General features: G+C 37.5%; 1 protein-coding gene across 1 annotated transcript in view; it reads right to left on the reverse strand.

Moving 5' to 3' along the window:
• Positions 1–27,539, reverse strand: part of LOC136380480 (zinc finger protein 569) — an 80,596-nt gene that overhangs the window by 24,496 nt on the left and 28,561 nt on the right. The window contains exons 3-4 of the mRNA XM_066348269.1: positions 6,158–6,284; positions 5,749–5,844 (exon numbers count right to left, since the gene is read on the reverse strand). Of these exons, the coding sequence (XP_066204366.1) occupies positions 5,749–5,844; positions 6,158–6,284 (223 nt within the window). The remainder of the gene's footprint in view (positions 1–5,748; positions 5,845–6,157; positions 6,285–27,539) is intronic.

Consider the following 27,539-nt stretch of genomic DNA (forward strand, 5'->3'; position numbering starts at 1 on the left):
GGAGTTCAAAATAATGATTGTAAGGATGCTTAGGGATCTTAGAACAACAATGGAGGGACAGTTTGAAAACCTAAATAAAGAAATAGCAAGTATAAAAAAGAATCAGTTGGAGACGACAAATACAATATCAGAAATAAAGACCACAATGGAAGGAATTAAAAACAGGATAGATAGAGCAGAGGATCGAATCAGTGAGTTAGAAGACAACTGGAATGAAGGCATGAAAGCAGAGAAGAAAAGAGAAAAAAGACTCAAAAAGTCAGAGGAAACTCTTAGAGAGCTCTGTGACAACATGAAGAGAAATAACATCCGCATCATAGGGGTTCCTGAAGAAGAAGAAAAGAACAAGGGATAGAGACTTTGTTCAATCATATCATAGCTGAAAACTTCCCTAAATTAATGCAAGAGAAACTCTCACAAATCCAAGAAGCACAGAGGACTCCATTAAAGAGAAACCCAAAGAAACCTACACCAAGACACATCATAATTAAAATACCAAAGCTAAGCGATAAAGAGAAAATATTAAAAGCTGCAAGAGAAAAAAAAGTTATCACCTACAAAGGAGCCCCCATAAGGATGACATCTGACTTCTCAACAGAAACACTTGAGGCCAGAAGGGAATGGCAAGAAATATTCAAAGTAATGCAGAACAAGAACCTACAACCAAGACTACTTTATCCAGCAAGGCTATCGTTTAAAATTGAAGGAGAAATAAAAAGCTTCCCAGACAAAAAACAACTCAAGGAAATCATTACAACCAAACCAATGCTGCAGGAAATATTAAGGGGCCTGGTGTAAACAGATAAAGTGGGAAAAGAATACAGAAAAAAAAAAGAAAAGGAATACACCTTTAAAGAAGAAAATGGCAATAAACAACTACATATCAATAATAACCTTAAATGTAAATGGATTAAATGATCCAATCAAAAGACACAGGGTAGCTGCGTGGATAAGAAAACAGGACCCATACATATGTTGTCTACAAGAGACACACCTTAGAACAAAAGACACAAACAGATTGAAGGTAAAAGGATGGAAAAAAACGTTTCATGCAAACGGAAATGAAAAAAAAGCTGGGGTAGCAATACTTATATCAGACAAATTGGACTTTAAAACAAAGGATATAATAAGAGATAAAGAAGGCCACTACATAATGATAAAGGGAGTAATCCAACAGGAAGATATAACTATTATAAATATCTATGCACCTAATATAGGAGCACCCAAATATATAAAACAGACTTTGATAGATTTAAAGGGTGAGATCAACAGCAATACTATAATAGTAGGGGATTTCAATACCCCACTAACATCACTAGATAGATCCTCAAGAAAGAAAATTAACAAAGAAACAGCAGACTTATTGGAAACACTAGATCAACTCGATTTAATAGATATCTTCAGAACCTTTCACCCTAAAGCAGCAGAATATACATTCTTTTCAAGTGCTCATGGTACATTCTCTAGGATAGACCACATGTTAGGGCACAAAAGGGCTCTCAACAAATTTAAGAAGACTGAAATCATATCAAGCACTTTCTCCGATCACAACGGCATAAAACTAGAAATGAATCACAGCAGAAAAGCTCAAAAATTCTCAAACACATGGAAACTAAATAGCAGGGTGTTAAATAATGAATGGATTAAGAATGAGATCAAAGAAGAAATAAAGAAATTCCTAGAAACGAATGACAATGAGCATACAACAACTCAAAATTATGGGACACAGCGAAAGCAGTGCTGAGAGGGAAGTTCATAGCACTACAGGCACACTTTCAGAAGCTAGAAAAAGCTCAAATAAACAACTTAACCCTGCATCTAAAAGAATTAGAAAAAGAACAGCAAGTAAAGCCCAAATGTAGTAGAAGGAAGGAAATAATAAAGTCAGAGCAGAAATAAATGACATAGAGGCTAAAGAAACAATACAGAGGATCAATGAAACTAGGAGCTGGTTCTTTGAAAAGGTAAACAAGATTGATGAACCTTTAAGTAGACTCACCAAGAAAAAGAGAGAGAGGACTCAAATAAATAAAATTAGAAATGAGAGAGGAGAAATAACAACTGACACAACAGAAATACAAAATATTGTAAGAAAATACTATGAAGAACTGTATGCCAAAAAACTAGACAACCTAGATGAAATGGACAAATTCCTTGAAACATACAATCTTCCAAAAATCAATCTGGAAGAATCAGAAAACTTAAACAGACCGATTACACCAAAGGAGATCGAAACAGTTATCAAAAAACTCCCAACAAAGAAAAGTCCGGGGCCCGATGGCTTCACAATGGAATTCTACCAAATATTCAAAGAAGAACTAACTCCTATCCTTCTCAAACTATTTCAAAAAATTCAAGAGGAAGGAAGACTTCCAAACTCCTTTTATGAGGCGAGCATAATTCTGATTCCAAAACCAGGCAAAGACAACACAAAGAAAGAAAATTATAGGCCAATATCTCTGATGAATATAGATGCTAAAATCCTCAACAAAATATTAGCAAACCGATCCAACAATATATGGAAAAAATCATACACCATGATCAAGTGGGATTTATTCTGGGGAGGCAAGGCTGGTACAATATTCGTAAATCAATCAATGTGATTCATCACATAAACAAAAAGAAGGAGAAAAACCATATGATAATTTCAATAGATGCAGAAAAAGCATTTGATAAAATCAGCACCCATTCATGATCAAAACTCTCAGCAAAGTGGGAATACAGGGAACATACCTCAACATGATAAAAGCCATCTATGACAAACCCACAGCCAACATCATACTCAATGGGAAAAAATTAAAAGCAATACCCTTAAGATCAGGAACAAGGCAGGGGTGCCCCCTTTCACCACTCTTATTCAACATAGTCCTGGAAGTCCTAGCCACAGCAATCAGACAAGAAGAAGAAATAAAAGGCATTCAAGTTGGAAAAGAAGAAGTAAAACTATCATTATTTGCAGATGATATGATATTGTATATAGAAAACCCTAAAGTCTCAGTCAAAAAACTACTGGACCTGATAAATAAATTCAGCAAAGTGGCAGGATATAAAATCAATACTCAGCCCTGGCCGGTTGGCTCAGCGGTAGAGCGTCGGCCTAGCGTGTGGAGGACCCGGGTTCGATTCCCGGCCAGGGCACACAGGAGAAGCGCCCATTTGCTTCTCCACCCCTCCGCCGCGCTTTCCTCTCTGTCTCTCTCTTCCCCTCCTGCAGCCAAGGCTCCATTGGAGCAAAGATGGCCCGGGCGCTGGGCATGGCTCTGTGGCCTCTGCCTCAGGCGCTAGAGTGGCTCTGGTCGCAACATGGCGACGCCCAGGATGGGCAGAGCATCGCCCCCTGGTGGGCAGAGCGTCGCCCCTGGTGGGCGTGCCGGGTGGATCCCGGTCGGGCACATGCAGGAGTCTGTCTGACTGTCTCTCCCTGTTTCCAGCTTCAGAAAAATGAAAAAAACAAACAAAAAAAATAAAAAATAAAATAAAATCAATACTCAGAAATCAGAAGCATTTTTATACACCAACAATGAACAGTCAGAAAGAGAAATTAAGGAAACAATCCCCTTCACAATTACAACCAAAAAAATAAAGTACCTAGGAGTAAACTTAACCAAGGAGACTAAAGACTTGTACTCGGAAAATTACAAAACATTGATAAAAGAAATCAAGGAAGATACAAACAAGTGGAAGCATATACCGTGCTCATGGTTAGGAAGAATAAACATCATTAAAATGTCTATATTACCCAAAGCAATTTATAAATTCAATGCAATACCAATTAAAATACCAATGACATACTTCAAAGATATAGAACACATATTCCAAAAATTTATATGGAACCAAAAAAGGACACGAATAGCCTCAGCAATCTTAAAAAAGAAGAATAAAGTGGGAGGTATCACACTTCCTGATATCAAGTTATACTACAAGGCCATTGTACTCAAAACAGCCTGGTACTGGCATAAGAACAGGCATATAGATCAATGGAACAGAACAGAGAACCCAGAAATAAACCCACAGTTCTATGGACAACTGATATTTGACAAAGGAGGTAAGGAAATACAATGGAGTAAAGACAGCCTCTTTAACAAATGGTGTTGGGAAAATTGGACAGCTACCTGCAAAAAAATGAAACTAGATCACCAGCTTACACCACTCACAAAAATAAACTCAAAATGGATAAAAGACTTGAATGTAGGCCGTGAAACCATAAGCATCTTAGAAGAAAACATAGGCAGTAAGCTCTCCGACATCTCTCGGAGCAATATATTTGCTGATTTATCTCCACGGGGAAGTGAAATAAAAGACAGGATAAACAAATGGGACTATATCAAACTAAAAAGCTTTTGCACAGCTAAAGACAACAAGAACAGAATAAAAAGACAAACTACACAATGGGAGAACATATTTGACAATACGTCTGATAAGGGGTTAATAACCAAAATTTATAAAGAACTTGTAAAACTCAACACCAGGAAGACAAACAACCCAATCCAAAAATGGGCAAAAGAGATGAATAGACACTTCTCCAAAGAGGACATACAGATGGCCAATAGGCATATGAAAAAATGCTCAACATCACTAATCATTAGAGAAATGCAAATTAAAACCACAATGAGATATCACCTTACACCAGTCAGAATGCGCTTATCAACAAAACAACACAGAATAAGTGCTGGCGAGGATGTGGAGAAAAGGGAACCCTCCTGCACTGCTGGTGGGAATGCAGACTGGTGCAGCCACTGTGGAAAACAGTATGGAGATTCCTCAAAAAACTGAAAATCGAACTGCCTTTTGACCCAGCTGTCCCACTTTTAGGAATATACCCCAAGGACACCATAGAACAGCTCGAAAAGGAGAAATGCACCCGTATGTTTGTGGCAGCATTGTTCACAATAGCGAAGATCTGGAAACAGCCCAAGTGTCCGTCAGAGGACGAGTGGATTAAAAAACTTTGGTACATATATACTATGGAATACTACTCAGCCATAAGAAATGATGACATCGGATCATTTACAATAACATGGATGGACCTTGATAACATTATACGGAGTGAAATAAGTAAATCAGAAAAAAAAACTGAGATGAATCCATACATATAAGGGACATAAAAATGAGACTCAGAGACATGAACAAGAATGTGATGGCAACAGGGGCGGGGGGTTGGGGGAGGGGGGATGGGGTGAAGAAGGAGAGAGGGGTTAGGGGAGGGGAGGGGCACAAAGAAAACCAGATAGAAGGTGACAGAAGACAATTTAACTTTGCGGGAGGGGTATACAGCACAATCAAATGTCAAAATAATCTAGAGATATTTTCTCTCAACATATGTACCCTGATTTATCAATGTCACTGCATTAAATTTAATAAATAAAAAAAAAAGAAGAAGTACAAATGTTAACATGTTTATTTGAATATCTGAAAAAAAAAAGTATTCTATGTGAAAAGGTAGGCAGACACTGAAGATGTCAAAAACAGAATGATTATCAAAGTAAAGCTGGAAATGAGTTAGGAAATACTGATGTTTAGTATACAGGGGAAAAGGCCAACTGGTTCTTAAAGTTTCTTGGAATGAAGTTAAAAATCTTATCTAGAAATAACTTAGGTTCATAAAGAATTTACAGCAATCCTCACTGTAAAAGTCTGGTCTTTAGGATAATACCTTTGAAGAACACTTCAGTGGAATCAACTGTTCACATAAGAATCAATAAAAAAGGCTGTGGCTCTTCTTCACCTGTCTGGTTCCCTCCCACTAACCTGGACAGTGTCTCCTTAACACTTCTTCCTCTGCCACCCATGGTTCTTTTTCTTGCTCCAACTTGAAAATCACATCAGGTTTGGTGAATGGACAGCCTGTCAAAGGGAAATAACATAAGATTTAAGCATAAACACTAGAACAAAAAAATCTTCCAAGAGTTTAGCCTGGCACAGGGAAACCAGGCTTTCTGAAGGACAAGAAAAGTGTGGTTTCTGGGGATGTTACCCCCTGAATCATAACCAAAAAGGACTTTTTGTTTTGAAAGATGCAGCATGCACGTTCACATAAGTAAAGGCTTCTAAAGTACAAACTCACTCTACCACCTAATGGTTCCACACACTTCAGAAAATTGGAAGGGAAAAGCAATTTAACTCCCAGAATTTGGGTTATACAGGAAACTACCCTTACCCACTGTGATTAAGTTGGTATAGTTTTCTAGCATCACATTCCGGTACAGGTTCCTTTGAGCAGGATCCAATTGCTGCCACTCTTCCTGGGTGAAGTCAATAGCCACATCTTTAAATGTCACTGTTCCCTGTAAAAACACACTCCTACTCAATCTGAAATCATCCATTTTAGATGATGTGGACAAAACATATTGAACTATGTTCTCATGGTATGCAGAGGTAAGAGATTATAAAAAATTATCTGTTTTTTATTTCTTTTTTTTTTTTTTAATCTTTTAAGTGAGAGGAGGGAAGATAGTGAGACAGATTCCCACATGTGCCCCAACCAGGATCCACCTGGCATCCCCCATTTTGGGTCAGTTCTCAAGTAATGAGCTATTTTTAACACCTGAGGCTGAAACGCTACAACAGAACTATCCTCATCACCCAGGGCCATGCTGGAACAAGTGAGCCACTGGCTGCAGGAGGGGAAAAGGAAGAGAAGGGGGAGGAGATGTAGATGGTCATTTCTCTTGTTTGCCCTGACTGGGAATTGAACCCAGGATGTCAATACATTGGGCCAATACTTAACTGGCCAGGGCCTGGTTTTTTAATTTCTAAAAGAAAAGATATCACATTAGCAACATCCTGTAAGTTTATGTTCATTTACCAAAATAGCAAGCACATATCTTTAATAACCACCATGAAGTTAAAGATGAGTGAATATAAAACTTATGTTAAGTTTGGGAACTCACTAGATGTCTGTGATTTAATGAAGCTGAAAAATAAAACACAGGATTTAGATGGAAACAGAAGCAGGGAGAGAAGGATATGCAAAATTCGTGATATAGTGGAGTGCATTTCTAGTTGGACATTGACATATCATTCACTAGACCAGGAAAAACCTACAATGAAATGAGGACTGTTCATTAGCCTATACTAGGTATCTGCAGCCATGACAATAAGCTATGATTGCTCAGAGTTCACAGACATTTAAAAAAGAGAGCTACAGATAGAATCATACAAATATCCCTAGACAATAAAAAAATCATTAATAAAGTTTTTCTAATGCTCTGAACTACAGTTAGAAGCAGAACTAAGAGAAAACATTATCAAAAAAGCTTTAGAATAAGTTTCAGAAATGAGCTGCTGATGACAAATTTCTTGAAAGCAATAATTTAGATATACTGCTCACAAAAATGAGGGGATATTTTATAGCTTCATATTCATTTTGAAATATCCCTTCATTTTTGTGAGCAGTATACTAGAAATCTAATGTACTTTTCCTAGTTAAAAATGAAGTGCCCAAAGGAACATAAACATAAAATACCTTCAACAGCACTAGAACAAAGGAAGCTGTACATACATATTTACTGCCCTCTAGGAATTTTTATAAGATGGGTAAGATAAAAAGAAATCACCAGGAACTAATTCACAATCACAGTTTCTAAGAATTTATTTCTGGGTCCTAAAAAGATCCTATGAACACAATTATCCACTAACAGTAAAGATTTGGAGCAGGTTGTAGAACTAACAGGAAATAATCTTTTGGGACCCTTTCCTGCTGAAAAACAAGACCTTTGAAATACAATTCAGAACCCAAAGGCAGTTTTGGCTGAGTAAGAGTCCCCTAATTTGTTGCCCCCTTTCCCACAAAAACAATTTGGCATCCATCTATAAACAAAAGTACCTTTGTGGGAGCTGTCAAACTCAGCACCATATACCAAGGGCCTCAGGAGGAGTCTCACCCACCCATGAGACCTTACTCCCAGCTGTGGATCCTGCAGTAGCTCATAAACCAACTATAGTCCCTTTTGCCATGGTCCAGGCAAAGAGGGTCTCTAGCAGAAAAGTTTCAGTGTACCACTGGAGCAAAAAATGAGTTTTGACTCATCAGAAATGGTAAGACAAACTTCTTGGCTTTACTCACATCACATTTCCCTCAAGAGGGCACAGACTAGGGCCATGAGAGATCTCATCCATAGGGGAAAATAAGACTGTGTGAGTAGAGCCTGACCTGTGGTGGCGCAGTGGATAAAGCGTCGACCTGGAAATGCTGAGGTCGCCGGTTCAAAACCCTGGGCTTGCCTGGTCAAGGCACATATGGGAGTTGATGCTTCCAGCTCCTCCCCACCTTCTCTCTCTGTCTCTCTCTCCTCTCTGTCTCTCTCTCCCCCTTTCTCTCTCCTCTCTAAAATGAATAAAAAAATTTTTGAAAAAAAAAAAAGACTGTGTGAGTAAGCATCTGACTTCCCAGCTATACAGAATAGTACCAAAGAGGCTTATTTCTCTCTTGCTCCATCCAGAATGATAAATTCTGAGCACCGGGGGAAGAGTCTGGGTAAGTGGTAAATAAAATCTTGTAGTACATTATAGAGACACAGATCCTCCTCACTGCCTGCAGACAATATCAAAAAGCCTGTCCACGAGTTTCTAGGTATGTATTGCCTACAGATTTTCCCAAATGCTACATGGGCAACCCAGAGCTCTGCAAGCATCACCCACACACATCCCCACCCTGTGTTTGGCTCCCTATGCATGCTCCCAATGGTGGTAGTGAGAGTGAGCTTTTGGCAGATGAGCATATGCAGCCAGCCAGCCTGACTCTGCATGCCAGGGAGATACCATGAACATGAACTTTAGCACTGTGTCTGGGAAAACAAGAGAGAAGCTTTCCTAAAGCACACTGCTGGTGTGTTGCAGGATCAAGAAAAGGCATACAAACACAGGAATTCTGCCACAGGAGGAAGCAAGGAGAGTAGAGTGGGTGTATGCACATAAGCTCAGAGAAAGCCTCCAGAATTGCTAGCAGAGCTGACAAAAGTTATTTCTCCCCTGAAAGTAGTGAAGACTGGAGAAGGTAACTATTACTTCAATGTAAGACTTTAAGGAACATGAAAAATCAAGGAAACAATATCACAAAAGGATTACAATAATCTTTGAATTACTGATACCAAAGACATGGAGATCTGTGATTTGACACACAAAAAAATTCAAACTAGTTGTTTTTAAATAAACTGAAAGAGCTATAAGAAAACACAGAAACATAAACAATATCAAGAAAACAATACATGGATAAAATAAGAAATCCAACAAAGGTATAAAACAAAGCAAACAAATACTGGAGCTGACGAATTCAATAAATGAAATTTAAAATTCCATGGTAAAATGCAACAGGAAAATCTATCAAGCAGAAGAAAGAATCTGTGAGTTAAAAGACAGGAAGTGTGAATCATCAAGTTAGAAGAAAAAGGAATGAAGAGAATGAAGATAACTCACATGAAGTATATAGGGCATTGCCAAATGAATGAATATTCACATTATGGGGATCTCAGAATGAGAAGAGAGAGGAAAGGGATACAAAGAATATTTAAAGAAATAATGCTTGAGATCTTCACAAATATGGGGAAATATTTTCATATACAAGTCCATAAAGCTCACAGGTTACCAAATAAACTCAATTTAAAGAAATCCTCTCTAAGGCACAATAAATAAAACTGTCAAAAATCAAATACAAAGAGAAAATCTTTTTTTAAAAAGCAAGAGAAAAGAAGTTTGTAAATTATAGATAACCCCCCTTTAGGCTAACAGATCTTTTAGCAAAAACCTACAGGCCAGGAAGAGTAGGGTGAGATATTCATAGTAATAAAAGAAAAAATAATTCACACCAGGAATACACTATCGATCAAAGTTGTTCTTCAGATAATGGAAACTTTCCCAACAAACAAGAGATGAGAAAGTTCATCACCTCAGATCTACCTTACAAAAAATGTTGCAAGAAGTTCTTCATACTGAATTGAAAGGATGTTAATTAGTAAGCTGAAAGCATAGAAATATACATACAGTGGGAAAGGTAAGTATATAGTCAAATTCAGAAAACTCTAATACTGTAATATGGTGGTGTGTTAAGCACTTGACTCTGATCTAAAGGTTAAATAATACGAGTAAAAAAATAACAATAGCTAAAATAATTTTTAATGATTCACAATAAAAAAAGAGGAAAACTGCAACATTAAACACATAAAAGAGGAAAGAGGGTAGAGTTTTTGAATGTGATCAAAGTTAAGTTATTACCAGTGTAAAATAAAATGTTATGTCTATAAAAATTTTTATGTAAGCCTCATGGTAACCACAAATCAAAACCAAAGAAGAAACACAGAAGATAGAAGGAAATCAGAAGATCACCCAGTCACAAAGGAAGGCAACGAAGAGAAACAAATAGACAAGGGAACAATAAAACAGCCAGAAAACAATGAATAAGATGGCATGAGTAAGTCCTTACCCATCAATAATTACTCTAAATGTAAATAGATTGAATTACCTAATCAAAAGACATAAAGTGGCACAATGGATTAAAAATAAAAAGTCCGATATATTCTCTCTACAAGAGATTTACTTTAGCTTAAAGGACACACATGGGCTGAAAGTGAAGGGATGGTAAAAGATATCCCCTGCAAGTGAAAAATAAATAAGAGTAGTGGTAGCTACTTGAAGACAAAAACTGTAACCAAGTGAGAAAGATAATTATAAAATGAAAAAGTGAGCAATCATTAAGATATAATAGTCATAAATATATATGCACCCAATATTGAAGCACCTAAATAACAAGCAAACATTAATAGGTTTGAAGGGAGTAGTGCTAGACAACAATAATAGGAGACTTTAACCATACTTTTAACCATGAATAGATCATGGGAACAGAAAACCAAAAAGAAGACATTAGATTTGAACTATATACCACTTGAACCTAACAGATACAATGAATATTCTGCCTGAAAGCACAAGAATCCATATTCTTTTAATTGTATACAGAACACTTGCTGTGTCACAAAACAACTCTTAGCAAATTGAAAACGACTAAAATCATACCAACTATCTTTTTCTGACCACAGTGGAATAAAACTAGAAACCAGTAACAGGTGCACAGATAGAAAATTCACAAATATGTGGAAATTAAACAATAAACTCAACAACTAATAGATCAAAAACACATCAAAAGGAAAATTAAAATATATCTTGAAACATACAACTGGAATCACAACATACCAAAACTTATAAGATGCAGCAAAAGTAGTACTGAGAGAAAAGGTAATAACATTAATGCCTATTTGGAAAAAAAAGAAAGACTTCAAACAGAAAACACTTTACACTTCAAGGAATTAGAAAAAAGAACTAAGTCTGAAGATAGCCAAAAAAAGGAAGTAACAAAGATCAAAGCAGAAATAAATAAAATACAGATCAGAAAAAAACATTGGAAAAGATCAACAAAATTTAACACATTGTGGACCAGTAGTTTTATTGCTAGTTTTATCTAGTGGCCAGATAAGTTTCTATTGAATGAGTATAAAAAACATTTACATAAATGTTAAAGACGCACTTTAAAATTAAATACTCATTGCATTTTGAATTAAGTATAGATGCTTCATCTTTCAAACATTTTGGCAAGCTTCTATTTGTTCAAATATTTCCACAAACTCTTGTTTTATGTAGTAATCAAGTTTCTGCAATTGAAACGCTATTGTAATAGTGATACTGGTATATGTGATGCCCCAATTCCAGATATGGCTGAAGTAGTGACTGAATAGAGTCATTCAATTTTTTATCCTTCACCTGTGTAAATTTCCATACTGCAAAAATACACAGTCTTGCTCTCAAATACCATTCTTACAAGTAAACAATATTTAATCATTGTAGCTGGGTTGTAAGTTCAAAATATAAGATGTCCCCTCCCCAGGGAATCATGCCTTCATCTAATGATAATTCTCGCATAGGTTTATATATTGTTTCAAATTTACTAATCAAGTGGTCAAGTACAAATTGAATTTTAAATAACCTGGATGAAGATTTAGTCATGTTTGCATTGTCACTGAAATGCCAATAAGACTAGATTTGTTCAAAACAATTTCAACTGATCGTCTGAGGAAATATTGGAACAGCTAGAACTGGATTTGTAGATCAATATTCTTCCCCAGTATCCTGTCAAGTACGCCCCATTAGCACTACTATTAGTCTTTAAAATATTTTCGTATCTGTTGGGGTTACAGAAGATCACTTTATTGCTTTTGAAATTTTGTGCTTTCCCAAATTTTGGTTATAATATATGTTCAATTGATAACAAAATAGTTCAAACAGATCATTGTAAAAAAAATGCAAAAATCAAGAATGTTCTTAGAATCAGACAGTATAACTGTAACCCCAGAATTACCTTCAAATTTTTCCAAATCAGGTTGAAAGTCCTCTTTTGTCTGATCATTATCTCAGTGACCAAGACACAAATTACACTCAAAATCGTGTGGAATTGTTCAAATTTTCAGGTTTGGAATCACTTAAAATTACTATTTTTCGCCTTTTTGAAGGAATAATTATATCACTGCCACTGTCAAAGCTTTCATCAGTTTCACTTGGAATACCTGATAAATTGTCAGGAAATATATCCAAAACTTTATCATGTTCTTTGTCACTGTCCATGGTTACCGAGCACTTTAAAAATATCAAAATGATATAAAAAACATTTTTATTACTAACAACAATCACTTTTAATTCCTTTTGTAATTTTCAACTTCAGTGAATGCAGTTTTCGTTACACTGTTTCTCTCTAACTGACAACAATGAAAAGCCAAGAATTGTCATGATTGGCCACAAGCCTTAGAACAGAAATCACAAGAATTCTTATAATCCATCCACAATGTGTTAAGGGCTGGTTTTAGAGAGATAATAAATCTTTGACCATACTAAGAAAAATAGAAGAGTTAAATGAATAAAATAAAAAATGAAAGGAGACATTATAATTGATACCACAGAAATACAAAAGAACATAAGAGACTACTATAGACAATTATATGCCAAAAAATTAGGTAACTTAGAGAAAATGAAAAATTTCCTATAAGTACACAAATTACCAACACTGAATCATGAAGAGAAAATCTGATCAGACCCAATAACAAAGAGATTGAAACATTAATCAAAAATCTCTGAACAGAGAAAAACTCAGGACTAGATGGTTTCCCTGATAAATTACACTGAATATATGAAGAGGAATGGATACTAATCTTTTTCAAACTCTTCCAAAAAAACAGTGTGGAAGGAACACTCCCACACGCATTTTGTGGCCAGATTTACCCTGATACAAAAATCAAATAAGGATACCAAAAGGAGAAAACTATAGAACAATCTCTACAAAAATTATAGATGATAATCTCAACCGAAGATTAGTAAACCAAATCAACAGCACATTAATACCCTTTGAATAGTGAGGGTTTTTTTCATCCTCGCTGACCTCTGGTAGTGAGTTGTTTTTTGTTTTTTTTTTTAATGAAATTAGTTCCAGTTCATTCTATTAACTTAAAATAATGTTTGTTTGATAACCAATTTATGGAAATAAGAACATACATTTGCCTTTCTTTTAATGTTGCCTTACACATGTCAAAAATAAAAATTTTTGTACAATCGTACTCTGGATGGTCAGGAGGCACAAGGTGTACATGTATGTTCTCACTACTCAAAGGGTTAAAAAGATCATAAATGACGATCACATGGGATTTATTCCTGAGATGAAGGATAGTTCAACATATGCACATACATAAATGTGAAATATCACATTATCAGAGTTTAGGATAAATCATATGGTTATCTCAATAGGTACAGAAAAAACACATGAAAAAATATCATGATTAAAAACCCTCAAGAAATTGAGTGTAGAAGGGGGGGAGTTCAGAGAAATGTCAGTGTGAGAGAAAACCCTAATCTCTCCCATTAAAATTTCAACAAATTTGGGCCTGTGGAAGCAAGGCTTGCAGCCCAAGACACTAGCCCGCTCATCCCGCATGGGTGGGAAGAAAGCCAAGAACAAGCGGAGTCCCGTGACTGAAAACAGCAGGCAGCCCCACCTGGCCAGCAGAGATGAGGTTTGCAGCCAACAGGAGCGAGCTTCTCCTGCGGGGGTGGGGCAAAAGCCCAGAACAGGTGAAGACCCATGACTGAGCGTGGATGCACAGCCCCAACCAACCCGTGGAGCCAAGCTCTGCAGCCCAACCAGGAGCAGGCTCCTCCTGCGGAGGAGGGGTGAAAACCTGAAGACAGGCAGAGACCCGCAGTTGAGCAAAGGTACTCACCCCTGTATGTGGTACCGAAGTTTGCGGCGTGGGCACCAGCACATAACCCCACCCGCGAGGATGGCCCAAAGACCAAGGCTGCCGAGGCTTCTAGACCCAGGCACATGATCACAGTTCCTCCCATGGAGGAGAGGCGGAAACCGCAGTGACAGCCCCAGCAGGCTGGCATCAGCAATGCCCATACCCAAACACCCTAGGCAGCAGAGCGGGTAGCGGACCTGCAGACAGACCACAGCTAGGGACCACAGAGGCCACACCCATTTGACTCCAGTGGCCACACCCTTCTTATACAAAGACAAAATGGGAAGGCAGAGAAATGCAACACAAATGAATCCAGAGAAACCCCCAGAAAAGGACCCGAATGAGTCAGATATAACCAAATTACTGGAAGCAGAGTTTAATATAACGATTGTTACGATGCTAAAGATCTTAGAACAATAAGAGATGGTCATTACAAACACCTAAATAGACATAGCAGATATAAAAAAGACATTAAAATAATAAAAAGGAATCAGTCAGAAATGACAAATACAATATCCGAAATAAAGACCACAATGGAAAAAATTAAAAGCAGGATGGATGAAGCTGAGGATCAAATCAGAAAGTTAGAGGACAAGAAAAATGAAGGCATGGAAGCAGAGCAGAAAAAGGAAAAGAGACTCAAAAAGTCTGAGGAAACTCTGAGAGCTCTGTGACAACATGAAGAGAAGTAACATCTGCATCATAGGGGTTCCTGAAGAAGAAGAGAAAGAACAAGGGATAGAGACTTTGTTCAACCATATCATAGCTGAAAACTTCCCTAAATTAATACAGGAAGATGTCTCATAAGTTCAAGAAGCACAGAGAAACCCAAAGAAATCTACATCAAGACACATCATAATTAAAATACCAAAGCTAAGTGATAAAGAGAAAATATTAAAAGCTGCTAGAGAAAAAAAGGTTATCACCTACAAAGGAGCCCCATAAGAATGATATCTGACTTCTCAACAGAAACACTTGAGGCCAGAAGAGAATGGCAAGAAATATTCAAAGTAATGCAGGACAAGAGCCTACAACCAAGACTACTTTATCCATCAAGGCTATCGTTTAAAATTGAAAGAGAAATAAAAAGCATCCCAGACAAAAAAAACTCAAGGAATTCACTACAACCAAACCAATGCTGCAAGAAATGCTAAGGAGCCTGATGTAAACAGATCAAAGGGGAAAAAGAGTATAGCAAAAGAGGAATACAGCTTTAAAGAGTAAAATGGCAATAAACAACTATATATCAATAATAACCTTAAATGTAAATGGATTAAATGATCCAATGAAAAGACATAGGGTAGTTTCCTGGATAAGAAAACAGGACCCATACATATGCTGTCTATGGGAAACACACCTTAAAACAAAAGATGCACATAGACTAAAGGTAAAAGGATGGAAAAAAAATATTTCATACAAATGGAAATGAAAAAAATCTGGGGTAGCAATATTTATATAAGACAAAATGGACTTTAAAACAAAGACTATAGTAAGAGATAAAGAAGTCACTACATAAAGAAAAAGGGAGCAATCTAACAGGAAGATATAACCATTATAAATATCTACGCATCTAATATAGGAGCACCTACATATATAAAGCAGACTTTGATGGATATAAAGGGTGAGATCAACAGCAATACTATAATAGTAGGGGATTTCAATATCCCACTAACATCACTAGATAGATCCCATCAAGGAACTAGGAAAGAACTATAACAAAGAAACAGCAGATGTAACAAGGATCCAAAATCTAGATCAACTTGATTTAAATACGATAATCTTCAGAACATTTCAAGCCGTAAAAGCAGAGCTAGGATATAGCATTCTTTTCAAGTTCTCCATAGGTACAATCTCTAGGATAAAACACATGTTAGGCGCACAACAAGGGGTCTAGGACAAGAATTTAAGACAGCACTGTAATATCATTCAAGGCATTATTTCTCTGATGACAATTGGCATGAAACTAGGACAATGAACCATCAAACAGAACAAACTAGCAAACTACTCAAACACTTGGAAACTAAATAGCATGTTACTAAAGAACAAATGGGTTAAAAATGAGATCAAAGAAGAAATTTTAAAATTCCTAGAAATTAATGATAATGAGCATACATCAACTCAAAATTTATGGAACACAGCATAAGCAGTCCTGAGAGGGAAGTTCATAGCATTACAGGCATACATTAAGAAGCTAGAAACAGCTCAAATAAAGAACTTGACCCTGCATCTAAAAGAACTAGAAAAAGAACAGCAAGTAAAGCCCAGAGGTAAAAGAAGGAAGGAAATAATAAAGATCAGAGTGGAAATAAATGACAGATTGGCTAAAGAAACAATACAGAGGATCAATGAAACTAGGAGCTGGTTCTTTGAAAACGTAAACAAGATCAATGAACCTTTCGCCAAACTCACCAAGAACAAAAGAGAGAGGACTCAAATAAAATTAGAAATAAGAGTGGAGAAATAACAACTGATACAACAGAAATACAAAATATTGTAAGAAAATACTATGAAGAAATGTATGCCAAGAAATTAGACAACCTAGATGAAATGGACAAATTCCTTGAAACATATAATCTTCCAAAAGTTAATCTGGAAGAATCAGAAAACCTAAACAGACTGATTACAACAAATGAGATTGAAACAGTTATCAAAAAAACTCCCAACAAAAAAGTCCTGGACCTGAAGGCTTCACAAGTGAATTCTACCAAATATTCAAAGAAGAACTAACTCCTATCCTTCTCAAGCTATTCCAAAAAATTCAAGAGGAAGGAAGACTTCCAAGCTCCTTTTATGAGGCAAGCATAATTCTGATTCCAAAACCAGGCAAAGACAAAGAAAAGAAAGAAGACAATAGGCTAATATCCCTGATGAATATAGATGCTAAAATCTTCAACAAAATATTAGCAAACCGGATCCAGCAATATATGAAAAAAATCATACATCATGATCAAGTGGGATTTCTTCTGGGGAGGAAAGGCTGGTATAATATTCTCAAATCAATCAATGAGATTCATCACATAAACAAAAGGAAGGAGAAAAACCATATGATAATTTCAATAGATGCAGAAGAAGCATTTGATAAAATCCAGCACCCATTCATGATCAAAACTCTCAGGAAAGTGGGAATACAGGGAACATACTTCAACATGATAAAGGCCATCTATGAAAACCCACAGCCAACATCATACTCTGGGTGAAAATTAAAAGCCCCTTAGAATACTACTCAGCCATAAGAAATGATGACATCAGATCATTTACACAACATGGATGGACATTGATAACATTGTACTGAATGAAATAAGTAAATCAGAAAAAAGGAAGAACTATATGATTCCATACACAGGTGGGACATAAAAATGAAACTCAGAGACATGGACAAGAGGGTGGCGGGCAGGGGAGGGGAAGATGGGGAGGGGAAGATGGGGAGGGGAGGGGCACAAAGAAAACCAGATAGAAGGTGACGGAAGACAATTTTACTTTGGGTGAGGGATATGCAACATAATCAAATGTCAAAATAACCTGGAGATGTTTTCTCTGAACATATATACCCTGATTTATCAATGTCACCCATTAAAATTAATAATAAATTTAAAATTTTTTTCAACACATTGAACTATAATGCAGTGAATTAATCCAATCTGCGCTTGCAACCGCACCTTAAAGATCTGCGCAGCAAATGGACTGAAGGTGGGATGGGTTGAAAAGGGAGGCAGATGATAAAATACATTAGCAGTGGGCACTAAAACGGAGAGAAGACAGAAAACTGGATTTTTCTTTTTCCTAGCTGAACTGAGGGAGGGAGGCTTGTTCAGCTTGTTTTATTTTGAGCCAGGAGAGGTGAGAGGTTGAGAGGCAGAGGGGAAGGTGCTGAACTAAGGCAGGTGCAACCAAGCACAGGGTCACAGCCTTGGTCTCTGTGGGCTGCCCATGTCACTCTGCTAGCAATTGGCTGGCACTCCGCGTGCATGTCACTTGGCCTGCAGCACAAGCTCAATCATCCGCATGATGGGCTCATGCAGCACTCTCTGACTGTGCTTGCTCAGAATGCATTAGCCCATGGAGTTTGGACCATGTGCCACTTGGTGCGTGCTTGGCTCACTGCACACTCAACGTGTGCTCAACCAGCAACCCACACAACCCACACTCTACCCACAGCCTACACTTAGCACAGTGTCAGAGAAGACCAAAGTGTGACTGCTCTGCAGTCTCCCAGATCCCGCCTCCCTCCCCTCCAGATATGAAGGGTGGCAGTGGGGGAGCCCCCACGGCTAACTCTCTGGGGCCACTCTCTCCCCTGAGAGGCAGAACTGCTCCACATCTGATGCCCTGGTCTCTTGAGATATGGGGAGGAGTGCCTGGAGACCTTAAACTGCCATTGCTAGAGCTATAAAAATGGCAAAGACATAAAGCCAAAACAGTAAATCCCTGACAACACAACACACCCACCAATGTGACAGCACTCTGCCTACATCATTTTGACAGCAACGTCTCAGCAAAGTCCTGCCCAACCTACTAAAAGAAAAAAAAGTAACCTCTCAAAACTGAAAAAGTGTTTTTCTTTTTCTCGTTTACTTTTTCTTCTTTATATTTTTCCCATTGAATTTTATTATCCTTAAGTTTTATATTTTTCTCTTACATTTTTGTATCTTTTATACTTCTTTGCTCTTTTTTCCTTCTTCCCTTTTCTTTTTTCTTGTCTCTTTTTCATATGAATTTCATTTTTCTTCAAATTTTTACATTTTAATCTTATTTTTGTTTTGTCTTTTTATTTTATTATTTCTCTTTTCCCTCCTTGCTTCTTGCTCTTTGTATTCTGTTCTTTTTCTAATTATCATTATTTTAAATTTTTTTCCTGTATTTTTTATTTTTAAGTTGTTTCTTGTTAGAGTTCTTAATAATTCCACTCTCGAATGCCATAAAGGAAGAATAAATGAAATACCATGAATACACAAGACAGAGACATAGTTCAAATAAATAATTAAATTTTTTCAGGAAAAAAATCTCAATTACATGGAAACCTTGGAGTTAAATGACAAAGAATTCAAAATTGAAGTTCTAAAAATACTCAGTGAAATGCAAAAAAAAATGCTGATAGGCAATTTACAGAGCTCAAATAACAAATTAATGAACAAAAAGAATACTTCACCAAGGAGATTGAAACTTTAAAGGAGAACCAAATAGAGATGAAGAACTCAATACATAAACTGAAAAATGAGGTAGCAAGTTTAGCTAATAGAAATGGCCAGAGACAGGAACGAATCAGTGACTTCAAAGACAGGAAATTAGAGATGCTACAAAGAGAATAGGTGAGAGATGCACAAATTTTAAAAAATACAAGATAACCTGGACATGTTTTCTTTGAACATATGTACCCTGATTTATTGATGTCACCCAGTAAAATTAATAAAAAATAAAAATAAATAAATAAAAAACAGAGAGCTTTTCAAGAATTGACTTCATCAGAAAGAGCAATATAAGAATAATAGGTATATCAGAAGAAGAGGAGAGGGAAAAGGGAATAGAGAACCTATATAAACAAATAATTGATGAGAACTTCCCAAGCCTATCAAAAGAGTTAGAGCCTCGAATCCAAGAAGCAAACAGAACACCTGTAGTACTCCAGCCTGCTGAGAACTACCAGGGTTGCATGGAAAAAAACTTCTCAAGACACAAACTGATGTCAAGATAAAGTGACCAATCGTTCTCCTTTATGGAGGTCAGTTCTTCTTTTTTTTGTATTTTTCTGAAGCTGGAAATGGGAGAGACAGTCAGACAGACTCCCGCATGCGCCTGACCAGGATCCACCCGGCACGCCCACCAGGGGGCGACGCTCTGCCCCTCCGGGGCATCGTTCTGCTGCGACCAGAGCCACTCTAGCGCCTGGGGCAGAGGCCAAGGAGCCATCCCCAGCGCCCGGGCCATCTTTGCTCCAATGAAGCCTCGCTGCGGGAGGGGAAGAGAGAGACAGAGAGGAAGGAGAGGGGGAGGGGTGGAGAAGCAGATGGGCGCTTCCCCTGTGTGCCCTGGCCAGGAATCGAACCCGGGACCCCTGTACGCCAGGCCGACGCTCTACCACTGAGCCAACTGGCCAGGGCCCAGTCCTTCTTTTGTAAGTTCCGTCCTCCTTCAAAAAGTGTCCTCCTACATGTCCTCCTTTTTGATATTGGAAGACTAATCTGTAAATAGTCATATTCAATCGATGCATGTGATGTGACATATTTGTATTTGACATGACGATTCATCAAGGATTAGTACAGTGCAGAAAGACGCAATTATGAGACTCATGCGCTCCGCATGGGAGACCTTGAGAGTGTGTGCAATATACTGAGTGCACAAATGGCTTTGTGTACTTCTTACTGAAATATGACACAACACATACGACATTGTAGACTCATGATTATTTCTTTCTCAGTGAATATTCAATCATAGGTAAGCACAATTCACGTTTTATTAATTTATTATCTATTTAATAATTCCCAAATATATATAATTTTATTTACAAGTATTTTCCCGAAATTAGAGTTTTAAAGTGGAAATCTAACCCTCAAACCATTATCTATTAATAATGCATTTTAATTAAATAGTTGCTGTTGTGCAGATAAAATATTTATATATTATGCTCACTTTGTTAAAGATGGTGCTGCTCACATGGAAGCCCATCACCCAGGTGATTGCTTGGGATGGACGTGATTGTATTAATGTGTGTTGGGGGAGGGCTTTCGCACCAAAAGAACTCCAGGCTAATTTCCTAAAAGGAAGAGAGATCACATTGTTCCAGGAGAAGAGGGATTACATTCTAGGAGGAGCCCATGCTGTAGGAGAACAGAGACACGTGGAGGAGAGGAGAGGCAACCAAGATGGAGGAATGCTGAAGAAGCCAGTTTGTGCAGAGAGAAGGAGATGGGGAACAGCTGTGATGGTGGCCGTGGCTACTGGCCTTACAGTTGCATAAAAGACGTTTTGAAATTAGAAAATGATAAATATACCCAAATATCACTCCAAATTAGTGATTTTGTTTGATATTTAGTTTCACTAAATGAGTACTTTTTTCTTACAATTATTATTAAAATTAATAGGCATGTAAGCATAATTACAATATAAAATATTACAAGTATTTTATTATGCATTTATCATATTATAGTGTATTATTGTTGCAATGAATAAAATGTTTCTTTTATTTACAATATTGTTTTCTTCAATTTATTTTTGTCCTCCTTTTCATTGTAAAAAAGTTGGTCACTTTAGTCAAGAGGAAGAGATACAAACTGATGTCAAAAGAAAGAGGAAGAGGAAGAGTGACAAAAACCTCCTGAATCTTCTTCTCCCTCAGCTTTTATTGATCAGAATCAGAAAATGGAGAAAGGGCTAATTTCAGTCATTACATTCTTTTTCTTTTGCTAATAACAAGCACAATGGAAGGAGCAATCTAGAACTCCAGGCTAATTTCCTAAAAGCCTGTTCACATGCATTCCTTTGTGTCTGCACAAAAGTCACTCACTCACAAAATTTCTTGGCCTTTGCATCCCAAAGACATTCACATAAGGGCTTTTTAACTAAAGTTCCCCAATCCAAGTCATAGAGGGTTCAAGGTTAGATGGGTGATTCCCTAGAGTTATCTCAACCAAAACAGACTTTCTCCAAGGCACAGCATAATAAAATTGTAATAAATCAATGAGAAAGAATCCTTAAAGCAGAGAGGGAAAAGTAGAACATAAAATATAAACAAAAATCATTAGGGTATTGTCAGACTTCAGAGCAGAAACTCTACAAGCCAGAAGAGAGTGGACCCAAATATGCAAAGTACTGAAAGAGAAAAATTACCATCCAAGAGTACAATATCCATCAAAGATATCCTTCAAATGTAAAGGAGAATTAAAAACTTTTATAGACATACAGAAGCACAGGGAAATTACCACCAGAAAACCCCAACTGCAGGAAATACTAAAGGGGGTTATCTAGCCAGATAAAAAGAACAAAACAAAACTCTAAGTAAAATCTCCAACAAAATCACAATAAAAACTAGGATAATATGTGACAAAAATAACATAAAAGAGGAGAGGATAAAGATCAGCAGTAGCAAAGAAGGATGGAGTGCAGAAACACTCATAAGATAATGAACTCTTGTAAATATGACTATTTTTCTCTTCATGACTTAATGGTAACCATCCACAAAATAGCCACTACTAAAATATGGAGCTTAAAACAATGAGAAACAAGGGGAGGAAGGAAGTGTTGTAAAGTACTACAATCCGCGGGTTACATAGAGACACCAAAGCAGGGCACAGAAGAAATTTTAAGAGGAGATTTATTAATAAGCTGGCTACATATGACTTACACGGGGTATAGCTAACCCAAATCGTGCAGACTCGAATATAGCTCTGAGGCTAGTTATATAGACATGATCACATACAGATTGGGGGGAAAGAGGGGGAGCATGATACAAGTCATTTACTGATAAGCTTACATTTATCTTTAGGATCTATTAAAAGGAAAAAACATTCCTATACATTAACTACAAAATAACACAGTAGTGATAAATGTTTTACATACCCAATACAGTAGTGGTAAACGTTGTTTTACATATTAAAGAAATTCCAAATCTTCAAGTGTCCACTCCCCCATCCCTGTAGATACAGTTTAGGATAAGGAGATTGCCTTTGATAAAAGTGTTGGGGCTAGCTTATTAGGAAAACCCAATAAGGTAGTCCCCTCTTGCTTTAGTTTACAAGTTTTATATATATAAAGAATTTCAAAAGGGATGATTATTAGAAAGAATATAAAATGTTACAGAATGCACGTTTTTCAAGCAAAGGGGAGTAGGCTCGTGATCTCTTTGTCTAGAGGTACACATCACTCTCAGGACTAATCAGTGTAGAATATGTAAACATTGTCTCCTAAAGGATCTTATTGAAGGGAAAGGAAGTTTTCAAATACTAACTTTTGCCCCTTTAATCTCTTTCTCTGGGGTTTTTTTTTCTATTCAGAAAGGAGGGGTAAGGGGGCCTGACTCTTCCTTTTAAAATACTAGTGTTAACAATTTTTTACAATTCTTTGGCACCTTATTACATATGGAATACCACCATACAAAAACAACTGACAGAAAACAAAAAAGAAAAACCAAGAGAGACACAGAGCTATTAGAAAGCAATACATAAAATGCCTTTGGGAAATCCTCATGTGTCAAAAATTACCCTCCATGTAAACAGACTGAACTCACCAATAAAGAGGCACAGAAGAGCATATTGGATCAAAAAGCAAAACCCAACTATAAACTGCCTTCAAGAAACACATCTAAAATACAAGGACAAGAGCAGATTCAATGTGAAAGATTGAAAACAATTCTCCAAACAAATATCCAAAGAAAATATCCAGGTGTAGCCATATTCGTATCTGACAGTGCTGACTTCAAGACAACAAAGTTAATCAGAGAAAAGGTGGACATTTCATAATAATAAAGAGGATATTATACCAAGAAGACATAACACTTCATAATATATATATATATATATGCACCAAACCAGGGAGCACCAAAATAGTATATAAGACATCTACAAACTGATTTAAAAATAGAAGCAGACAAAAACATAATCATACTTGGAGATGTCAATACACCATTGACAAATTTAGATAAATCATTCAAACAAAAATGGAATAAAAAAATCCAGCCTTAAATGACATTCTGAACCAAACAGACATAATAGACATTTCCTGCCCAAAAATTACATTGTATATTCTTCTCCAGTGTGCATGGAACATTCTCAAGGATAGACCATATGTTGGGTCACAAAACTAACATCAACAAATTCAGGAACATTGAAATTATACCAAGCATATTTTTTCACCATAAGGCCTTGAAACTAGAATTCAACTGCAAAAAAGAAGTAAGCAAACCCACAAAAATGTGAAAATTAAACAACATACTTCTAAAAAATGACAGAGTCAAAGAAGAAATAAAAGTAGAGATCAAAAGTTAAATACAGACAAATGAAAATGACAACACGATGTATCAAACTTTCTGGGATGCAGTGAAAGCAGTAATAAGAGGGAAGTTTATATCATTACAGACGTATATCCAGAAACAAGAGAGATCCCAAGTAAACAAGTTAACATCACATCTTAAGGAACTATAAAAAGAAAAGTAAAGGCAACCCAAAATCAGCAGAATGAAGGAAATAGTACAAATTAGAGCAGAAATAAATGAAAGAGAACAGAAGAACTAGAGAAAAAAGTAATTCAACAAAGAGCTGGTTCCTTGAAAAGATCAATAAAATTCATAAACCTCTGGCTAGACTCACTAAGGAAAAAAGAAAAAGGTCTCATATAAACAAAATCCAAAATGAAAGAGGTAAAATTACCACAGATAGCATAGATATACAAAGGATCATTGTAGAATAGTATGAAAAATTATATACCACCAAATTCAACAATCTAGAAGAAATGGATAAATTCCTAGAACTATACAATCTTCCTAGACTGAGTCACAAAGAAGAGGAAAGCCTAAATAGACCTTAAGTGAGGAGCCCTGAGGAGCCACTGCACCACCTCACCCACAGGTGTTGTAAAGTACCAAAAGCTACAGAATTAATATTAATATTTTAAGAGGCTTGAAGAACATTTTATTAATTTGGGTTAAGGTGTGCAGAGAAATTTTGAGAATAATCTCTGTACTGTGTGATTGGCATAAAACCAGGATGGCCCTTGGCATTGTATTGTAAATGCAAAGGGAAGGAAAACATGGATTCACTGACCTTCCAGCACACCTGTGGGAAAAGGGGTGAATGGCTAGCCAGGTGCAGGAAGAGAAAAGCCAAAATAAACCTTTTCTTATAGTAATGAGCCATTTTCAGGAAACTACCTCTCCCATGTGAATGCATGTGGTTAATGTGTGTGACTCTGGACAAAGAGATGGTGGATAAACATTAGAAAATATAGGAATGCCTCTTAATATGTAAAGAGACATCTTTCTACCATTGTGTTGACTTATTAATTTTTTTTTCTCCAAAATGATGTATGGCTTGCAAATTGAACATGGTCCTATCATGTTAAAGGGCATATGACTATAACCAATAGTGGTAAAGAGCACCTAACTGCAATTTTTGCTTCTGTACTTCCCACTTGCAAAACTATAAAAACTAGGTAGAACAAAGGGCCGGTGCGCTCTCCCTCAGATTTCTGTCAGAGTTGCCGCCACTTGGCCAAGCTAGACAATAAAGCTTTGGTGTGGAGTCGACGGATTTTGTTCGTGTCTTCAATGTTTCGAGTCCCTCTGAATTAGGCTTAACATTAAGCAGTGAGGAAATAGAAACAACTATCAACCCCCCCGCCAAAAAAATGTCCAGGACCATACAGCTACACTAGTGATTTCTACCAAACAGTCATAGAAGAGGTGTTCCTATTCTTCTGAAAGTCTTCCAAAAAATAAAGAAAAAGCACTACTTCCTAACATATTTTATGAGGCCAACATAACCCTCATAGCAAAACCTGGAAAAGACACAAGAAAATAAAACTACAGGCCCTGGCCAGTTGGCTCAGTGGTGGAGCGTCGGCCTGGCGTGCAGAGGTCCCGGGTTCGATTCCCAGCCAGGGCACACAGGAGAAGCACCCGTCTGCTTCTCCACCCCTTCCCCTCTCCTTCTTCTCTGTCTCTCTCTTCCCCTCTCACAGCGAGGCTCCATTGAAGCAAAGATGGCCTGGGCGCTGGGGATGGCTCCTTGGCCTCTGCCCCGAGCGCTAGAGTGGCTCTGGTTGCGACGGAGCGACGCCCCGGAGGGGCAGAGCGTCGCCACCTGGTGGGCATGCCGGGTGGATCCCGGTCGGGTGCGTGCGGGAGTCTGTCTGTCTATCCCCGTTTCCAGCTTCAGAAAAATACAAAAATACAAAAGAAAAAAAGAGCCCTGGCCGGTTGGCTCAGCGGTAGAGCGTCGGCCTAGCGTGCGGAGGACCCAGGTTCGATTCCCGGCCAGGGCACACAGGAGAAGCGCCCATTTGCTTCTCCACCCCTCTGCCGCGCCTTCCTCTCTGTCTCTCTCTTCCCCTCCCGCAGCCAAGGCTCCATTGGAGCAAAGATGGCCCGGGCGCTGGGGATGGCTCTGTGGCCTCTGCGTCAGGCGCTAGAGTGTCTCTGGTCGCAACATGGCGACGCCCAGGATGGGCAGAACATCGCCCCCTGGTGGGCACAGCGTCGCCCCATGGTGGGTGTGCCAGGTGGATCCCGGTCGGGCGCATGCGGCAGTCTGTCTGACTGTCTCTCCCTGTTTCCAGCTTCAGAAAAATGCAAAAAAAAAAAAAAAGAAAGAAAGAAAACTACATACTAATATCTCTAATGAATACAGAAGCAAAAATTCTAAATAAAATACTATCAAATACAGCAATGCATTAAAAAAAATAATATATCACGACTAAGTGGAATTTATTCCAGGAGCACAAGGATGGCTCAACATATGAAAATCGATACATTATACACCATATCAACAAAACAAAGAACAAAAGTCATATGATCATATCAATAGATGCAGAGAAGGCATTTGATAAGATATAGCATCCCTTTATGTTTAAAACACTCAATAAAATGGGTACATAAGGAAAATACCTCAATATAATAAAGGCCATAAATGACAATCCATAAGCTAACATCATACTAAATGGTGAAAAAATTAAAACTTTTCCTCTAAAATTAGGAACAAGACAAGGCTGCCTTATCTCTCCACTCTTATTGAACATAGTTCTAGAAGTCTTCTCCAGAGCAATCAGGCAAGAGAAAGAAATAAAAGGCATCCATATTGGAAAAGAAGTAAAAGTTTCACTTTTTGCAGATGACATGCTCCTGTATATAGAAAACCCCAAAGACTCCACAGAAAGACTATTAGAAACAATAAACCAGTACAGTGAAGTCACAGGATACAAATTCAAAAGTCTATTGCTTTCCTATATGACAATAATGAAACTTCAGAACACTAACTCAAAAAAATAATCCCTTTTACAGTTGCAAAGAAAAAAATACCTAAAAGAAATTTAACAAAGAATGTAAAGGATTTATACACTGAAAACTACAAAAAATTATTAAAGAAAATTTAAAAATATACAATGAGCCCTGGCCGGTTGGCTCAGCGGTAGAGCGTCGGCCTAGCGTGCGGAGGACCCGGGTTCGATTCCCGGCCAGGGCACACAGGAGAAGCGCCCATTTGCTTCTCCACCCCTCCGCCGCGCTTTCCTCTCTGTCTCTCTCTTCCCCTCCCGCAGCCAAGGCTCCATTGGAGCAAAAGATGGCCCGGG

Source organism: Saccopteryx leptura, chromosome 9 (assembly GCF_036850995.1).
Source record: "Saccopteryx leptura isolate mSacLep1 chromosome 9, mSacLep1_pri_phased_curated, whole genome shotgun sequence".
Classification (NCBI taxonomy): domain Eukaryota; kingdom Metazoa; phylum Chordata; class Mammalia; order Chiroptera; family Emballonuridae; genus Saccopteryx; species Saccopteryx leptura.